A 14,898-nucleotide genomic window follows, 5' to 3' on the forward strand; every position below is an offset into this window, starting at 1 on the left:
GCGAGACTCCATCTCACCCCCCCCCCCCCCCCCCCAAAAAAAAGGTACCGTGCAGAGCTACTGTGAGAATTAAATCAAGTAATCACCAAGAAAACACCTAACCCACAGCAGGCTGAAAGGATTTGCTGTGGTCCTGGTACTTGGAAAAATACAAAGTAGAGGGACCAGGTGTGGAAAGTAGTGACTCATTCACACTGGCCCTAAAAGGAATATGTTACGGATTTTTTTTTTTTTTTTTTTTTTTTTTGCCACTTCAATTGGGAATATACATAATCAGGAACATCATCCTAATTTTCTGAATCTTCCTATGGAATGTAGGATCTTCAAGGAGAAGCCCCTTATCATTTGCTTCATCTGAAGATTGACGTGGAGAAGAATAGGTTCTTAGCCTCTGTAGAAGAATGCAGAACTGAGCTGGATCGAGAGACCAAGCTGATGCCCCAGGAAGGCAGTGAAAAGATAATTAAAGAGCACAGGGTACGTCTCCCACACCACAATGTGGATAGCAATGTCAAGTCACATTGTTCCATAAAGGATGTTACTAATATTTTGATTTGGATCTGAAAAAAATAGCTTAATTACCCTACCTTGGTAGTCTGCGTGGGAATCTTCCTTTGGTTTTTCTGTGAAAAAAATAAAAGTACTGTGTGGCTTCTCACAGGAATTATAAAAACATTTATTACACATTAGGTTTTCTTCAGTGACAAAGGTCCTCATCATCTCTGTGAGAAAAGGTTACAGCTCATCGAGGAACTCTGTGTGAAACTCCCAGTCCGGGATCCAGTAAGGGACACACCTGGAACCTGTCACGCGACTCTCAAAGAGCTCCGAGCTGCCATTGACAGCACTTACAGGAAGCTCATGGAAGACCCAGACAAGTGGAAGGACTACACTAACAGGTAGCCTCGGAATGGTCTCCAGAGAGCGGTGTAGTCAAACTTCATTCTGTTAGTTCAGAGATCATGATAAAACAAGAAATAACATATTTCATATTTATTGCTCATATTCTTGTACAAAAATCCTTCATTTAATAAAGAATGGATTTTAGTCAGAATCAGGGTGAGGCACTTCGTTTCCAAGTGACCCAGATGTTATCTCTTTGAGGCAAAGTTGGTCAATCCTTTTCTCCCCAATATCCTTATGTATTAGTCCTTTCTCACACTACTAATGAAGACATGCCTGAGACTGGGTAATTTATAAAGAAAAGAGGTTTAATTGACTCACAGATCAGCATGGCTGGGGAGGTCTCATGAAACTTACAATCATGCCAGAAGGGGAAGCAAACATGTCCTTCTTCACATGATGGCAGGAAGGGGAAGTGCAGAGCAAAAGGGAGAAAAGCCCCCTGTGAAACCATCAGATCTTGTGAGCACTCACTCACTATCGAGAACAGCAGCAGGGGGGTAACTGTCCCCATGATTCAATTACCTCCCCCCAGGTCCCTCTCATGACATGTGGGGATTATGGGAACTACAGTTCAAGGTGAGATTTGGGTGGCAACACAGCCAAACCATATAACCTCATATCCCTAAAGGGTGCCTTCTTACTCTATAGGTTTGTGTCTCACCCTGGTGGGGACACACGAGGCCAGACCTCAAGTGGTCCCTTCCTTTTTTCCAGGAACTCATTCCCTAGAACACATCTTTTTCCTCAGCTGAACTCCCCCACTACCCCGCCCCTAGTAACTGAGCACAGAGGTGGTCACCCCTGCCCTTCAACATGAGCTTCATGTTAAAAGAACAGATTCCAGAAAATGTGTTAATCAATTTGGTAATCACTTAATTGTTAAATTTCCATGAATAAATTCAAAATAGAAAACATATTCTAATCATTCTGGTATGTTCTCCCTTTAATAAGAAAGTACTAATGTTTAATTGTTAAATTTCCATGAATAAATTCAAAATAGAAAACATATTCTAATCATTCTGGTATGTTCTCCCTTTAATAAGAAAGTACTAATGTTTAATTGTTAAATTTCCATGAATAAATTCAAAATAGAAAACATATTCTAATCATTCTGGTATGTTCTCCCTTTAATAAGAAAGTACTAATGTTATTTCAGATTCTCTGAGTTCTCATCTTGGATATCTACAAATGAGACACAATTAAAGGGGATCAAGGGTGAGGCCATCGATACTGCCAACCACGGAGAGGTTAGACGTGCCGTTGAAGTAAGTTCAAGGTCATTATTTGCTAGAGGAAAATTTCCCATAGTGGAAAAATAATGTTCGAGAATTTAACGGTTGTCTCCTTTGTTCTTTCTGGAAAAAAAAAATTCTTAAAAATTGTCTTTAAAATAAATCTCCTCATATTACTGTGGAGCATTGTAGAGTTTTTTCCTATTGAATCTTTGGTAGCTTTGAGAGTTAGTCATGCTCCGTGGTGCCACAAATGCATCTTCAGCTAATGGGGAGTCCTGAGTGGAAAATTGCATGCATGGGCGTATAACCCAGTGGAGATTTAAGAATCATCATGGAAAACAAGAACACTGTATGCTTTTATACAATACATTTTCAGCTATGCAAAAGGCAGGTCACAGAAAAATCAGGGAAGTGGACAAGGTCTCTAGGCATCCTTTCTATGTGACATTAAGCTGGATTGGTTCATTTCAGCCTCTATGAGTGTGGGTGCAGCCTGAGGAACCCCACCAGGGCCACAGAGCCCCAGGTTCAAACACAGTTTGCATTCTGTAAATGGCACTCTCTCACTCTTAGACACATAATAGTGTCTTCATCTTTCAACATTTTTAACGCTTGCAAGTCACATAGTTGCCACATAGTTGCTGTTGAGGACAATACATTTCCTTTCTGTTCGTGTCCTTTGAGTTTTTTTTTCTTTCTTTTTTTTTTTTTTTGAGAAGGTTTGGAGTGCAGTGGCACCTTCATAGCTCACTTCAGCCTTGACCTCCTGAGCTTAAGCAATCCTCCCACCTCAGCCTCTTGAGTTGCTGGGACTATAGTCACATGCCACCATGCCTGACTAATGTTTGTAGTTTTTATAGAGGTAGGGTTTTGCCATGTTCCTCAGGCTAGTCTCAAACTCCTGGGCTCAAGCGACTGGCCCCACTAGGCCTCCCAAAGTGCTGGGATTACAGGTGTGAGCCATTGCCCCTAGCCCATTTCTTTTTCAATTAAATTATACAATGCTAGTGGTGCTCAATGTCATGGTATGCATGTGGAAGGATATCGACATTTGCTACTGGTTACTTTCATGGTACACACAAAAAAATCACATCCTAGAGTGAAGACATCACTGGGGTCTGGAACCAGCAATTTCCTATCCAGTGTGCATTTGCCCTGGCAAAGCCCTGGAGTGGTCCTGGTTGGAGACCCCTGCTCCCAAGCCACCCCAGAGCTGCTGTAGGGAGGACAGGCTGCTCCAGTCACCTCTCCCTTATTCAGCAGCCCTGCGAGGTCTGAAACCCTGGAGTCCTTCTAGCATTTTCTTGTCAATAAAGCCTCCCTTCCTGAATTAGAACTGTGCTCCCATTTATACTTCTTGCTATATGGGATATTGGCTTCTAAAAGCTAATAAAAATTAAGGAGAAAATATAAGTTAATGAAGTTAAAATAAATCTTTAGAGCATCCATAACAATATTCAACAAGTAGAGTGTGCAATAAAAGAAATCAGCTGATTGAAAAAAAGAACTTTCATTATTTTTTTCACAAAATACCATCTTCTTTCCAGCTCACAGGAAGTGAGATAACAAAGTGTATGTATGTTATAGTTGCCAATTGTGGCATCTCATGTTTTTCTACAGTATTTTTAGAATCATCTTTTTTATCATCAAGGACATATCTCTAAGTGTCTAACCAATCTAATTATGAAGCTGATTTTTTTGTATAGACAACAGTATTCTTTCAAGCACTTGTGGACATTTGTTAAAAATATGTACACAAAGTAAAATAAGCAGGCGCTGTATTGCTGAATGATGTCTGACTCTATTCTGCTCCACCTGCAAACCTTCTTAGGCTGAGTCCTCTATTGCTGGAAAGTTATGATTTCACAATTGCACTGTGTTCATCAAAAGTGTTCTCTCATTTCAGGAGATCAGAAATGGTGTTACCAAAAGGGGCGAGACCCTCAGCTGGCTGAAATCCAGGCTGAAAGTTTTGACAGAAGTTTCTTCTGAGAACCAAGCCCAAAAGCAGGGAGATGAACTGGCAAAATTATCCAGCTCTTTCAAGGCTCTGGTGACGCTGCTGTCAGAGGTATAGCGTTTACCCACACTCTAAACAGACAGTTCTGGGTGAGGCATCTGGAAGGTTCTTTTCTTCTGGTAGTTTAGCAAGTAATTTTATAAAGAAACCATAGTTGAAACAGAATAGTTGTTTTGCTTTTTTATATGAAGCTTGTTGGGAAAGATGAAGAGGATGTTTGATGTCTGGTCTGTGCCATTATTGGAAATGTTAGTTCAGTTTCATGACCTAGATCTGAAATATAAAACTTATCAAATCCACACTTTTTACTCCTATGAAAAGCATTGTTATTTTATGGTCAGCTTAAGGTATGTCATGGAGACTAAGAATAAGGCTTAGGCTCAAAGAAATCCAGGGTTAGAGTTTAAATGTGATACCCTACCTCCTAAGTAACCTTCAATTTACTTAACATCTAGGTCTTGATTTCCTTATTTATAAAACAGGGTTAAAAATACTCACTCTAAAAAGCAGCGTCATGAATTAATGCAGTAATGTATGTAAAGCACATAGTGTAGTTCCTGAAATAGAGTAAATGCTCAATAACTGGTCCCTAGTAATAATAAAATATTCAGCATTTAATCAACAGGTCAGTAAAATTCTCTTTCTAGTGTTTTGATATGCGTTTTAATGTTTTTCTATATTCCTTTATAGATTAAAATATACAAACCCATCTACTTCATTTCCAGTAGGGCCACTTCCACCATCAGCAAAAATATTTTTACTGACCAGATTTTTGGATAAATCTAAGTTTGTGCTTTGGAAGATAATATAAGAATGTAAAGGCCGGGCGCGGTGGCTCAAGCCTGTAATCCCAGCACTTTGGGAGGCCGAGACGGGCGGATCACGAGGTCAGGAGATCGAGACCATCCTGGCTAGCACGGTGAAACCCCGTCTCTACTAAAAAATACAAAAAACTAGCCGGGCGAGGTGGCGGGCGCCTGTAGTCCCAGCTACTCGGGAGGCTGAGGCAGGAGAATGGCGTAAACCCGGGAGGCGGAGCTTGCAGTGAGCTGAGATCTGGCCACTGCACTCCCGCCTGGGCAACAGAGCGAGACTCCGTCTCAAAAAAAAAAATTAAAAAAAATAAAAAAATAAAAAAATAAAATAAAATTAAAAAAAAAAAGAATGTAAAGTAGAATAGATATTTACCAGTATTTCTTGAAATCATTTAAGTATAAACTTGCATGGAAAAATGGCCTAATGGATGACAACAAAATGACCATAAAGGTCTGTTTCTGAAAATCTGAAATTCTCCATGGAGATTTCTCATCTAACAGTTCATCCGTTAACCTTCATGTTTTTAATCCATTTCAATATGCTTGAGACTCTAGTGCTGAATTTACATAAGGCAAAAATACTCTGAACTGCTTATGAGTTTAGTTTTATGTGAGAGTTTTTATATATAAATTAGAGTTTCCCCATGAGTTTTTGACAAATTGAAAATAGTTCTATGATTAATCAAATTTTGGAACATAATCTATTTCAATCCTTTGATTATCCTTCTTTCAAAGCAACGGTCAAATTTAGTCAGTTGCCACAACCATAACTTTAGTGAAAATTTGGCAGTTGCCTCTTTTGCTCTTTCCTTCCCTCCTTTGGTGACAGGAAAAGTAAAAACAACATTCTAAAAAGTTAGTGTATATGAGGGTGATCTTTGAGCCAAGATCAAACAAATAGTTTTAGTTATTCACAGACAAGCTGGTAGTATATTTTGTCCCACTAAAAAAAAATAAAAATTGGCTGCCTTTAAAGTTAGAAGTTAGTAGTTTTCCCTAACATTTACCAAGGCCATTTGCTTTATCTTCCAAGTACTCTCATGATTTTGCCCCAGGACTTGTAGCAAGAATCTATCTCTAATGAATGTTCACACAGACATTAATTTTTTACACACTCATCTACCTTAAACTTCTGTATAATTTATATTAATACCCCTTTCCACTACTTGGTCACTTAACGTAGTGAAAGCAGAAAGAGAAGAATGCAGAAAAACACATTTTGTTTACAGATGGATTTGTATGAAGGGATGGATTTGGCACATTCAGCCCCTTTCTTTGATAAGAATTCATTTAGTATTTAAATTAATGTTGAACACAATGTGTTTGCAATTGTCCAGTGTAAGAAAAAAAAAGACTGTGGGTGGATGCACAAGATACAGTGAAGAGTCATTATTTCAACAGATTTGCTCGATTTATACTGAAATTGGGAGTTTGTGGTTTTCATACTTTCTTATTGCTGCTTCTTTGGAGAACAGATTGCTCTCCTTGGAAAAACTTAGATCAGAAGAGAGTCAAAGAAAAAAGATAGGATAAGAAAAGAAGAACCTGGAAGATTTCTGTGGTAAACAAGTGATAACACGTAAAAATGATGATCTTAGTGAAGATAAAGGATAGGCTTTGAAAACAAAGGATGTTGGTAAAACGGAAATAGAGGAAGCAGAAATTAGACAGAAAAGAAAGTTCAAAATTTAGGAAAATGATAAGGAAGAGAATCCATTAGATGACTACAAAATTGTAAATTATATTTATTTTTATGTAGGAATATTGGAAGTACATTTATAACAAATACTCTTTTATTCTCTTTTTCAACTCTACAAATCTTTTCCTATTTGCTTTAAATAATATGGACTCACTTTCTTGTAAGTCACTTTTATAATTAGGTTTTAGTCATGCAATTATAATTAAACAGACCTAGAAGTCAATATAGATATAATACATGCTGTTTTGTTATCCTTCCTTGATTACCAGGTTGAATGGGTTTTTAATATGCCACAGAGCACCATATCAAATAAAGCCTGCAATCCCCATAAATGATTATGAAATTTAATAATAATGGGATAAACCTAAGTAATATGAGAAAGAATAAAAATTAAAGATCTGTGTTTATATTTCAAGTCATTGAGGTAGACTTTATGCACACTCCTAAAATATGTAAGATTACATGATCTTCAACAGGGGGGGTTTTGATCAAAGGGTACAAACATCAAGTTCTAAGATGAAAAATTTCTGGGGTCTAATATACTGGTGGTGACTGTAGTTAATATTACCTATTGCATACTTGAAACTTGCTAAGAGAGTGGACCTTAAGTGTTCTCACACACACACAAAAAAAAAAAAAAGAGAGAGAGAGAAATATGTGAGATGATAGGCTAATTAGCCTGATTTGGAGAATCATTTCAGTCATGTAGTATACCTTTAATATATACAATGTTTATTTGTCAATCATACCTTACCAAAAAAATTATACAAACTTCAACAAGTAGCATATGATTTATGTGTTTTTTTTTTTTCATGAAAATGCAGGTTGAAAAGATGGTAAGCAATTTTGGGGACTGTGTACAGTACAAAGAAATAGTCAAAAATTCTCTTGAAGAATTAATTTCTGGCTCTAAAGAAGTCCAGGAACAAGCTGAGAAGATCTTGGATACTGAAAATCTGTTTGAAGCACAGCAGTTACTTCTTCATCACCAGGTAAAAATGCCTCTTTCTTCCAACGAGATTATGTAAAGTTGATTTGCTACTGAAAGAACCAGAGAGATAAAGAATATAACCACTGGCTTGAGGGAGTGGGTAAGGAGGGCATGGGAAGGAACCAGTTGAATGGTTAAAAGAATTTGGCACTTCTAGGTTTTTCTTCTCTGTTAAATATTAAACATTTCAGGATATTCTGCAACATAAATTTTCCAGACTGAGTGACTTGATGACATCAAAAAGTTCAAGGAATACTGTGGAGAGAAAATTGATTTAGCTATGAAAAACTACACAAAACTTACTAGACTCTCCTTTTCAAAACAGAGAGGAAAGGCATAGATGGACCAGTTGCTTCATATTTGAGATCACTGTTCTTTTGCCATTATGTTAGAATCTTTCTCTTCAACTTACAACGTTGAAAGTATTTTAGTTTGAGAAATGATGACTTACTTGAAGTACTAGACCTTCCTGGAGTGTACATCCTTATAAAGGATTAGAGCTAGAAATAAAGAAATTCTGGTACATGTATTAATAAGAAATTATTCTGATCAACTTAATTTCTGATAGTCTGGTAGCGTACATCAAAAAATGTTTGCATAAAAGGAATATATACCTTGTTAAACGCAATATAAATGGAAATTTGATTCAAATAAAATATTTTAATGAAAAAATTCTAGCTAACCTGATACACAGTAGCAAAATGGTAGCTAATTATATAATATGTTTGTGTGTATTATTATATATGCATGTATTCTGTAATATATAAAAATGGAAGTTGCATTAAAAATATGTGTAAAATCCCAGCCTTCAGGATTTCTAGATTTACTTAATAATTATAAAAAGGCTGAGTATAAAACATTAATATTTGGTGTTACATTGTTCTCAATCATTGTGAAATGGTTTTTTGGGTTTCCATTTTCTTTAGGTTCAATAAATTTAAGATTATAGATATTTATGTTAATATTTTAAAACTCTTCTCATATTTCTTGGGCCACGTACTTTTTATATGGGTGCATTTACTTTGTGAAAATTTGTAAGCTGCATATCTGAGATTTGTGTACTATTCTATTTGAAGATTATACTTCAATAAAAAGTTCACTTTAAGACAATTTCCCCCCCCCACAAAATCTCAGCAAATTAACCCTTCCGAATATACTGAGGAAATACATATTTATTCATTTATTTTTGGAGACAGCATCTCACTCTGCCACACAGACTGGAGTGTTGTGGCACAATAATAGTTCACTGCAGCCTTGAACTCCGGGGTTCAAGTGACCCTCCCACCTGAGCCTCCCAAGTTACTGGTATCACAGGCATGCACCACCACACTTGGCTAATTTTTTAATTTTTTTGTAGAAACAGGGTCTCGCTATGTTGCCCAGACTGTTCCAACCTTTTGGTCCCAAATAATCCTCCAGATTTGACCTCCCAAAGTGCTAGGATTACAGGTGTGAGCCACTGCACTGCCCCTGGCCATAAATCTCTTAATATTTGCTTTTTAATAAAATAAATGATTTTTTAAAATTGGAGTTGGGACTTCATGTTTTTAAGCAGAAAATAATTATTTAAGAAGAATCATGTCAAATGAATTGTTTTGCCGGACTCTTCCTGCAGTATTGAACAAAATGCTAAATGTTCTCCAAATCTGCACACAAAACACTAAAGCCAAATTATTTATGCTGTTTACCATTAAAAACATACAATATTTATAAACAATGTTCATCTTTGACTAATATAGCATCCGACTACCATTTCAACTGTTAATCTTAGCTGTGAAATACATTTCGGGCCCACCTTTCTGTACTTCTGTTAAGTGTGGGTGTTGATGTCCCTACTTAGCTGTTTAGAGAGCACAATTTTATCCATCTGTTGAATAAATGCTTCTAGCAAAAGACAAAGCGGATCTCAGCAAAGAAGAGAGATGTGCAGCAGCAGATCGCGCAGGTGCAGCAGGGAGAAGGAGGGTTGCCTGACCGAGGCCGTGAGGAGCTGCGGAAGCTGGAGAGCACCCTGGACGGCCTGGAGCGAAGCCGGGAGAGGCAGGAGCGCCGCATCCAGGTAGGAGCCGGAAGTCAGGGGCCATTTAAACAGAGACTGGGCAGTGTTCACTTCCTGTTGTGCCTCATAACAGCAAGGCGAACCTTTGTTACTGCCTCTGATGTTTCAGCCCTGTGTTAAATTCTGTACATGAATCATCTTTTAATCATCACATCAGCCTTAGAGATGGATATTGGAATTAGCACATTTTGCAAGTGTGGATGCTTAAGAAGAAAGAGTTTGAGGACTTGCTGCTGTATCACACAGCACTGATCAATAATAAAGCTAGGATTTCATCCACACTTGTCTGAATCCAGAAATTTGATCATACTGTTCCACTTGTCCAGGAAGCCATGCAGCCACACGTTTATGCCACCTTTATGCTTTATTGGGATGCTGACACATTACCTTTAAAAATGTTTTTGAGTTTTTGCCAACTGCTCAATTCTCCCTCTTCATTTCCTCGTCCCTCTCCCTACCTTTTCCTGTGCTTCCTTTCTTGTTTGAGACAGATTGAGAGGCCTTTTTTTTTTGGTTACTTATCTACATTTTAAGTAATATCTTTACATTTCTAAGACTTTACAAATTATAAAAAACTCAGAAATCATCTGAGTCCATGTGTCTTCTCTTTTTGTAGATGAAAACATTGACAGAGAGAAAAGAAATTCTTACAGAAGATGCTAGAATCATCTCTATTCATTGTGACTGTGTGAAAATTGAAATGAGAATTCACTGAAAGTTGACAGTTTTGCAAACGAATGAACATGTGATAGTATTTCGTTACATTTGTAACCCTATTGTTGTTTATTTTTTCAAATTTAGGTCACATTAAGAAAATGGGAGCGATATGAAACAAACAAAGAAACAGTAGTAAGATACCTTTTTCAAACAGGTTCCAGTCATGAACGCTTCTTAAGTTTTAGCAGTTTGGAAAGTTTATCTTCAGAATTGGAACAAACAAAGGTATATTATGGCTCCTTGGTACTCAATATTCAGAAAAAACAAAGCAACACAAAACAAAATTATTTCTCCTCCGTTATTACTATAATCGTTACTGTTAATTTAATCAATACTTACTATTTATTGATGACCCATTTTTTCAACATATTGGAGAATGAAAACATAAGTAGGATTAAACATCAAGAAGAAAAACATTTTATCAAATTGGAAAATGGTTAGTTCCCTAACAGATGTGTATAGAGTTTTTAAAATCTGGAGGCAGGCCAGGCGTGGTGGCTCTCTCCTGTAATCCCAGCACTTTGAGAGGCTGAGGAGGGTGGATCATGAGGTCAACAGATTGAGACCACCCTGGCCAACATGGTGAAACCCCATCTCTACTAAAAATACAAAAATTAGCTAGGCATGGTGACACACACCTATAGTCCCAGCTACTCGGGAGGCTGAAGCAGGAGAATCACTTGAACCCGGGAGGCGGAGGTTGCAGTGAGCCGAGATGGTGCCACTGCACTCCAGCCTGGCAACAGAGTGAAAGTCCATCTCAAAAAAAAAAAAAAAAAAAAAAAAAAATCTGGAGGCAATATTTTTTAACTGAACCTTAAAGAGCAGGTAAAACTTAGTAGAATTTGAAGCAAAATACAGACATTCTTTGGAAGTTGGAATGGCATACGGCATACAAGTGTTGTGAATAGGAATTCTGTGTTGTAAAATAGAACAATGGGAAATGAATTTGTAAAGGAAATTTGGCCCATATTTCAGAGTCTTGAAGACCTAAAACATTACTCTCTAGGCAGCATGGAGCCAGACTTGTTGAAGGCTTAAAAAGCCACACGATCAGAGCTGGGTTTTGGATAAATTTTTAGGCATGTGTAGAAAAGTGACGGAAAGTGTGAAAGACTGGGGTCATGGGATCCATTTAGAAAGTTTTTGCGTATAGGCATATGGGAGTTAATATGGGCATAAATAAGGGTGGTGAGGTGGCAGGTGATACACAGAAACAGATACAAAAGATGTGGAGTTCACAGGAAGATAGGGAAACTAACCAGACAGAGTGAGTGACGAAAATGTTGATACCTCAGGTTTTGAGTCTGACGGAGATAATGGAAGTGAGATGGGAAATGTGAAGGAGCAGCTGTTCATGGGAAAAGATGACCAACTTCATTTTGGAGATAGCGATTTTAAGACTCCAATGGGGCATCAAACAGTAGTATTTAGTAGGTGTACTTGGTGAACCCAGCCTGGCAAGCTCAAACACCTTGAACGCTCTAAGCAGACCAATCACTTTGTACCAGGCATTTAGAGTTGTACAGGCACAGCCCCTTGAAGTTGCTATGGTGCCTCTTTGGCGTTTATAGAAAGACTGAATTAGTAGAGAAACGAGTTCACCAGTGTCTTAGAAAGAAGAGCCTTGTGCTCACCCTTCCCTAGGCTTTATAGCAAGAAAACCTTTGTGTTTCTGTTTTCTTACCTGCAAAAGGCTTCACTGTCTCCCATACTGCTAATTTTTTGTTTCTCCTAAAAACTTACTGAGGAGTTTGAAGTTTTCTAAGACCACAGACTCTTTCAAGTCTATACAATATTCATCAGCCATTTAAGTAGAACAGTATTTTAATTTTTAATTTAAATTGTTTGGCCGGGTACGATGGCTGTAATCCTGGCACTTTGGGAGGCTGAGATGGGAGGATTGCTTGAGGCCGGGAGTTGAGACCAGCCTGGTCAATACAGCAATACCCCATCTCTATTTTTAAAATAAATAAATTATTTCATATATTGAAAACATATCAGGTGCCTTTTATAAATATATATATATTTATTGGGTTAATTTCCTAAATGTTTCTGCCCACGTTCCATCCAGAGTTTCTGACCCCCTATGATTCCATTTGCTCTAATCGCTTTGGATCAGTTCAAGTACCTGTAGATTGAAACAAATGTCATCTTTTGAGTCTTGTTATTCAAATTCTCCTTTGTCCATGACCTTCCATACTTTGGGATTTATGTAATAATATAAGGTAACATTTATCAAACACATACAATATGCCAATTTAATCATTTGATGTTTATCATCGCCTTTAATCCTCAAAACAATCCTAAGAAATAGGTATCATTATCAATCATGTTATATGAAGAAGGACACATAAGGCATGTAGTTGGTGATGAACTCACTCAAGATCTGTGGATCACTAAATGGTGAGGTTGGGATTTCAATCCAAAAGGTCTTCATCCAGAGCCCACACCTTTAGTTACTACGTTATTTTTTCATTCAAAAAACAGAGCCATTTTACTAATTGCCTATGCTGACTGCCAATCTAGAATCATTGTTCTCCTCTAGTTCTTTGCTCACTTTACTTTGTTATTGCAAGCCTTTATTCAAGTTGATAGCCCTTGAGTAGTTGTGCTAAGGAATGGTTATGCTAAGGGACTTGAGTGTCCTCTGTGTGCTGATGTGTATGATAGAGGGCTCATAGCAATATCATGTTTAATCTTGAAAATAAGGTATGGCTTTACTGATGAAGAAAGGAAAATTCAGAGAGATGTGGCCAAAGGTCACTCAGCTAGTGAAGGTCAGAGCCTAAGTTTCATCCCAGATCAATCTAATGTGAATCAATTTGTACCTGATGCATCCTGCTGCCACTCATATGTTTTCTAAGAAGTTAGAGATAAGGCCTTACAATGTTATTCTGGTTTTGTTTAATTTTCTTTTTTGTCAACATCGTTCTGCTCTTTTGATTTCTCTGCATTATGCTTTTTCCATACATAGCTCACACAAAAAGCTCTAAAATTGAATGTATATAAGCATTTTCAAACATTACTTTTTCCATGTTTTTCCTGGGTTCTGAGAAACACTAGCAGAAAAAAAAAAACACTTTATTTTTCACTTCTGATTATATTCATGGGATTCTAAGAGATCATGTGATGATTTGTAATCTTCACAATTGAATCTACAATGACTGTCACGTATAGTAACAGTGAGTGCTTTTAACCAAAGAATTCAATGTTGTGACATTAGCAACTACCATATTTTATTGTACTATAAATCTCTTTGCCATAAGGAAGCTGTACTCATTCATTTTTATTCTTTTAAATTGCAACGTAGTTCTGTGAAGTAACATTGATTTTTTCTTTTTCTTTTTTGAGACAGAGTCTCACTCTTTCACCTAGGCTGGAGTACAGTAGCACAATCTCGGCCAACACTGATGTTTGTTGGCTGAGCTCATGATATTTCTATGAGAACATTGTCTTTTAAACATGAAGATATAATAGTATTATTTAGTAACTCTATATTATATGGTATTATGTAATAATTCTAGGAGATACTCTTACTGAAAAGCTGACTTCGGAAAAATACTTATATTTCTACATTATTCATTTAGGAGAAGGGAGTTGATCAGAATTTAAACCTCCTGTGAGATTCTCTTACATGAGAAGAAGTGAGATACCAAGTACATTTTCTTCACTTAGGTTATTACTGTGTTTACCTTTTCTAATTCAGTATTCAATATATTTACTTGACAAAATTCAAGTAACATCTAATATTTACCAGCCACATACATACTAAATCAACTTTCCAATTAAAATAGTTCAGTATTATTGAAAATAAGTATATGGGCTTAATAAATCATTTTGTCCTCAAGTTTGTATGAGAGACATAAAAAACAATAATCAGTATCTGCCAAAACCAATGATCAGTATCTCCCAGAGTGCTAGGCACTTTAAAAGTGAGATTGCAAGTTGAATGCTAATAGTAACCTTCTAAGAAAAGCATTATCATCTGCATTGTACATGAAAGAGCCTGAAAATAATTCACCAAAGTCAAACAACTAGTGATCCTGGATTCTAGCCCAGGCTTGACTGATTCAAAACTTAAATTTTCTTTCCATCATGTGATACAATGTATGTAATAAGATTTAACAGCACTAAGATTAGATTATAGCTCTTTTCAGAGAACTAGTTAACAAAATGGCTTGGCTACTTTCTCTCTCTCTTTCTCTCTGCCTCTCTCTCTCTCTTTTTTTTTTTTTTTTTTTTTGAGACAAGGTCTTGCTCTGTTGCTTGGGCTGGAATGTAGTGGTGCCATTGTGCCTGCTCACTGTAGCCTCTATCTCCTCTCACCTCAGCCTCATGAGTAGCCAGGACTACAGGTGTGCACCATCATGTCTGGTCACTTTTTTTTTTCCCCTAGAGATGGAGGTCTTGCCATTTTGCCAAGGCTAGTCTCAAACTCGTGGCCTCAAGTGAT

At 37.1% G+C, this 14,898-nt stretch overlaps 1 protein-coding gene across 22 annotated transcripts in view; it reads left to right on the forward strand.

Moving 5' to 3' along the window:
• Positions 1 to 14,898, forward strand: part of SYNE1 (spectrin repeat containing nuclear envelope protein 1) — a 523,271-nt gene that overhangs the window by 190,030 nt on the left and 318,343 nt on the right. For all 22 annotated transcript variants that reach the window (XM_021936839.2, XM_031667714.1, XM_021936840.2 and 19 more), the window contains 7 exons: positions 319 to 477; positions 691 to 899; positions 2,063 to 2,171; positions 4,048 to 4,212; positions 7,500 to 7,667; positions 9,555 to 9,725; positions 10,527 to 10,667. In XM_021936839.2, the coding sequence (XP_021792531.2) occupies positions 319 to 477; positions 691 to 899; positions 2,063 to 2,171; positions 4,048 to 4,212; positions 7,500 to 7,667; positions 9,555 to 9,725; positions 10,527 to 10,667 (1,122 nt within the window). The remainder of the gene's footprint in view (positions 1 to 318; positions 478 to 690; positions 900 to 2,062; positions 2,172 to 4,047; positions 4,213 to 7,499; positions 7,668 to 9,554; positions 9,726 to 10,526; positions 10,668 to 14,898) is intronic.

This window comes from Papio anubis, chromosome 6 (genome assembly GCF_008728515.1).
Source record: "Papio anubis isolate 15944 chromosome 6, Panubis1.0, whole genome shotgun sequence".
Lineage (NCBI taxonomy): Eukaryota > Metazoa > Chordata > Mammalia > Primates > Cercopithecidae > Papio > Papio anubis.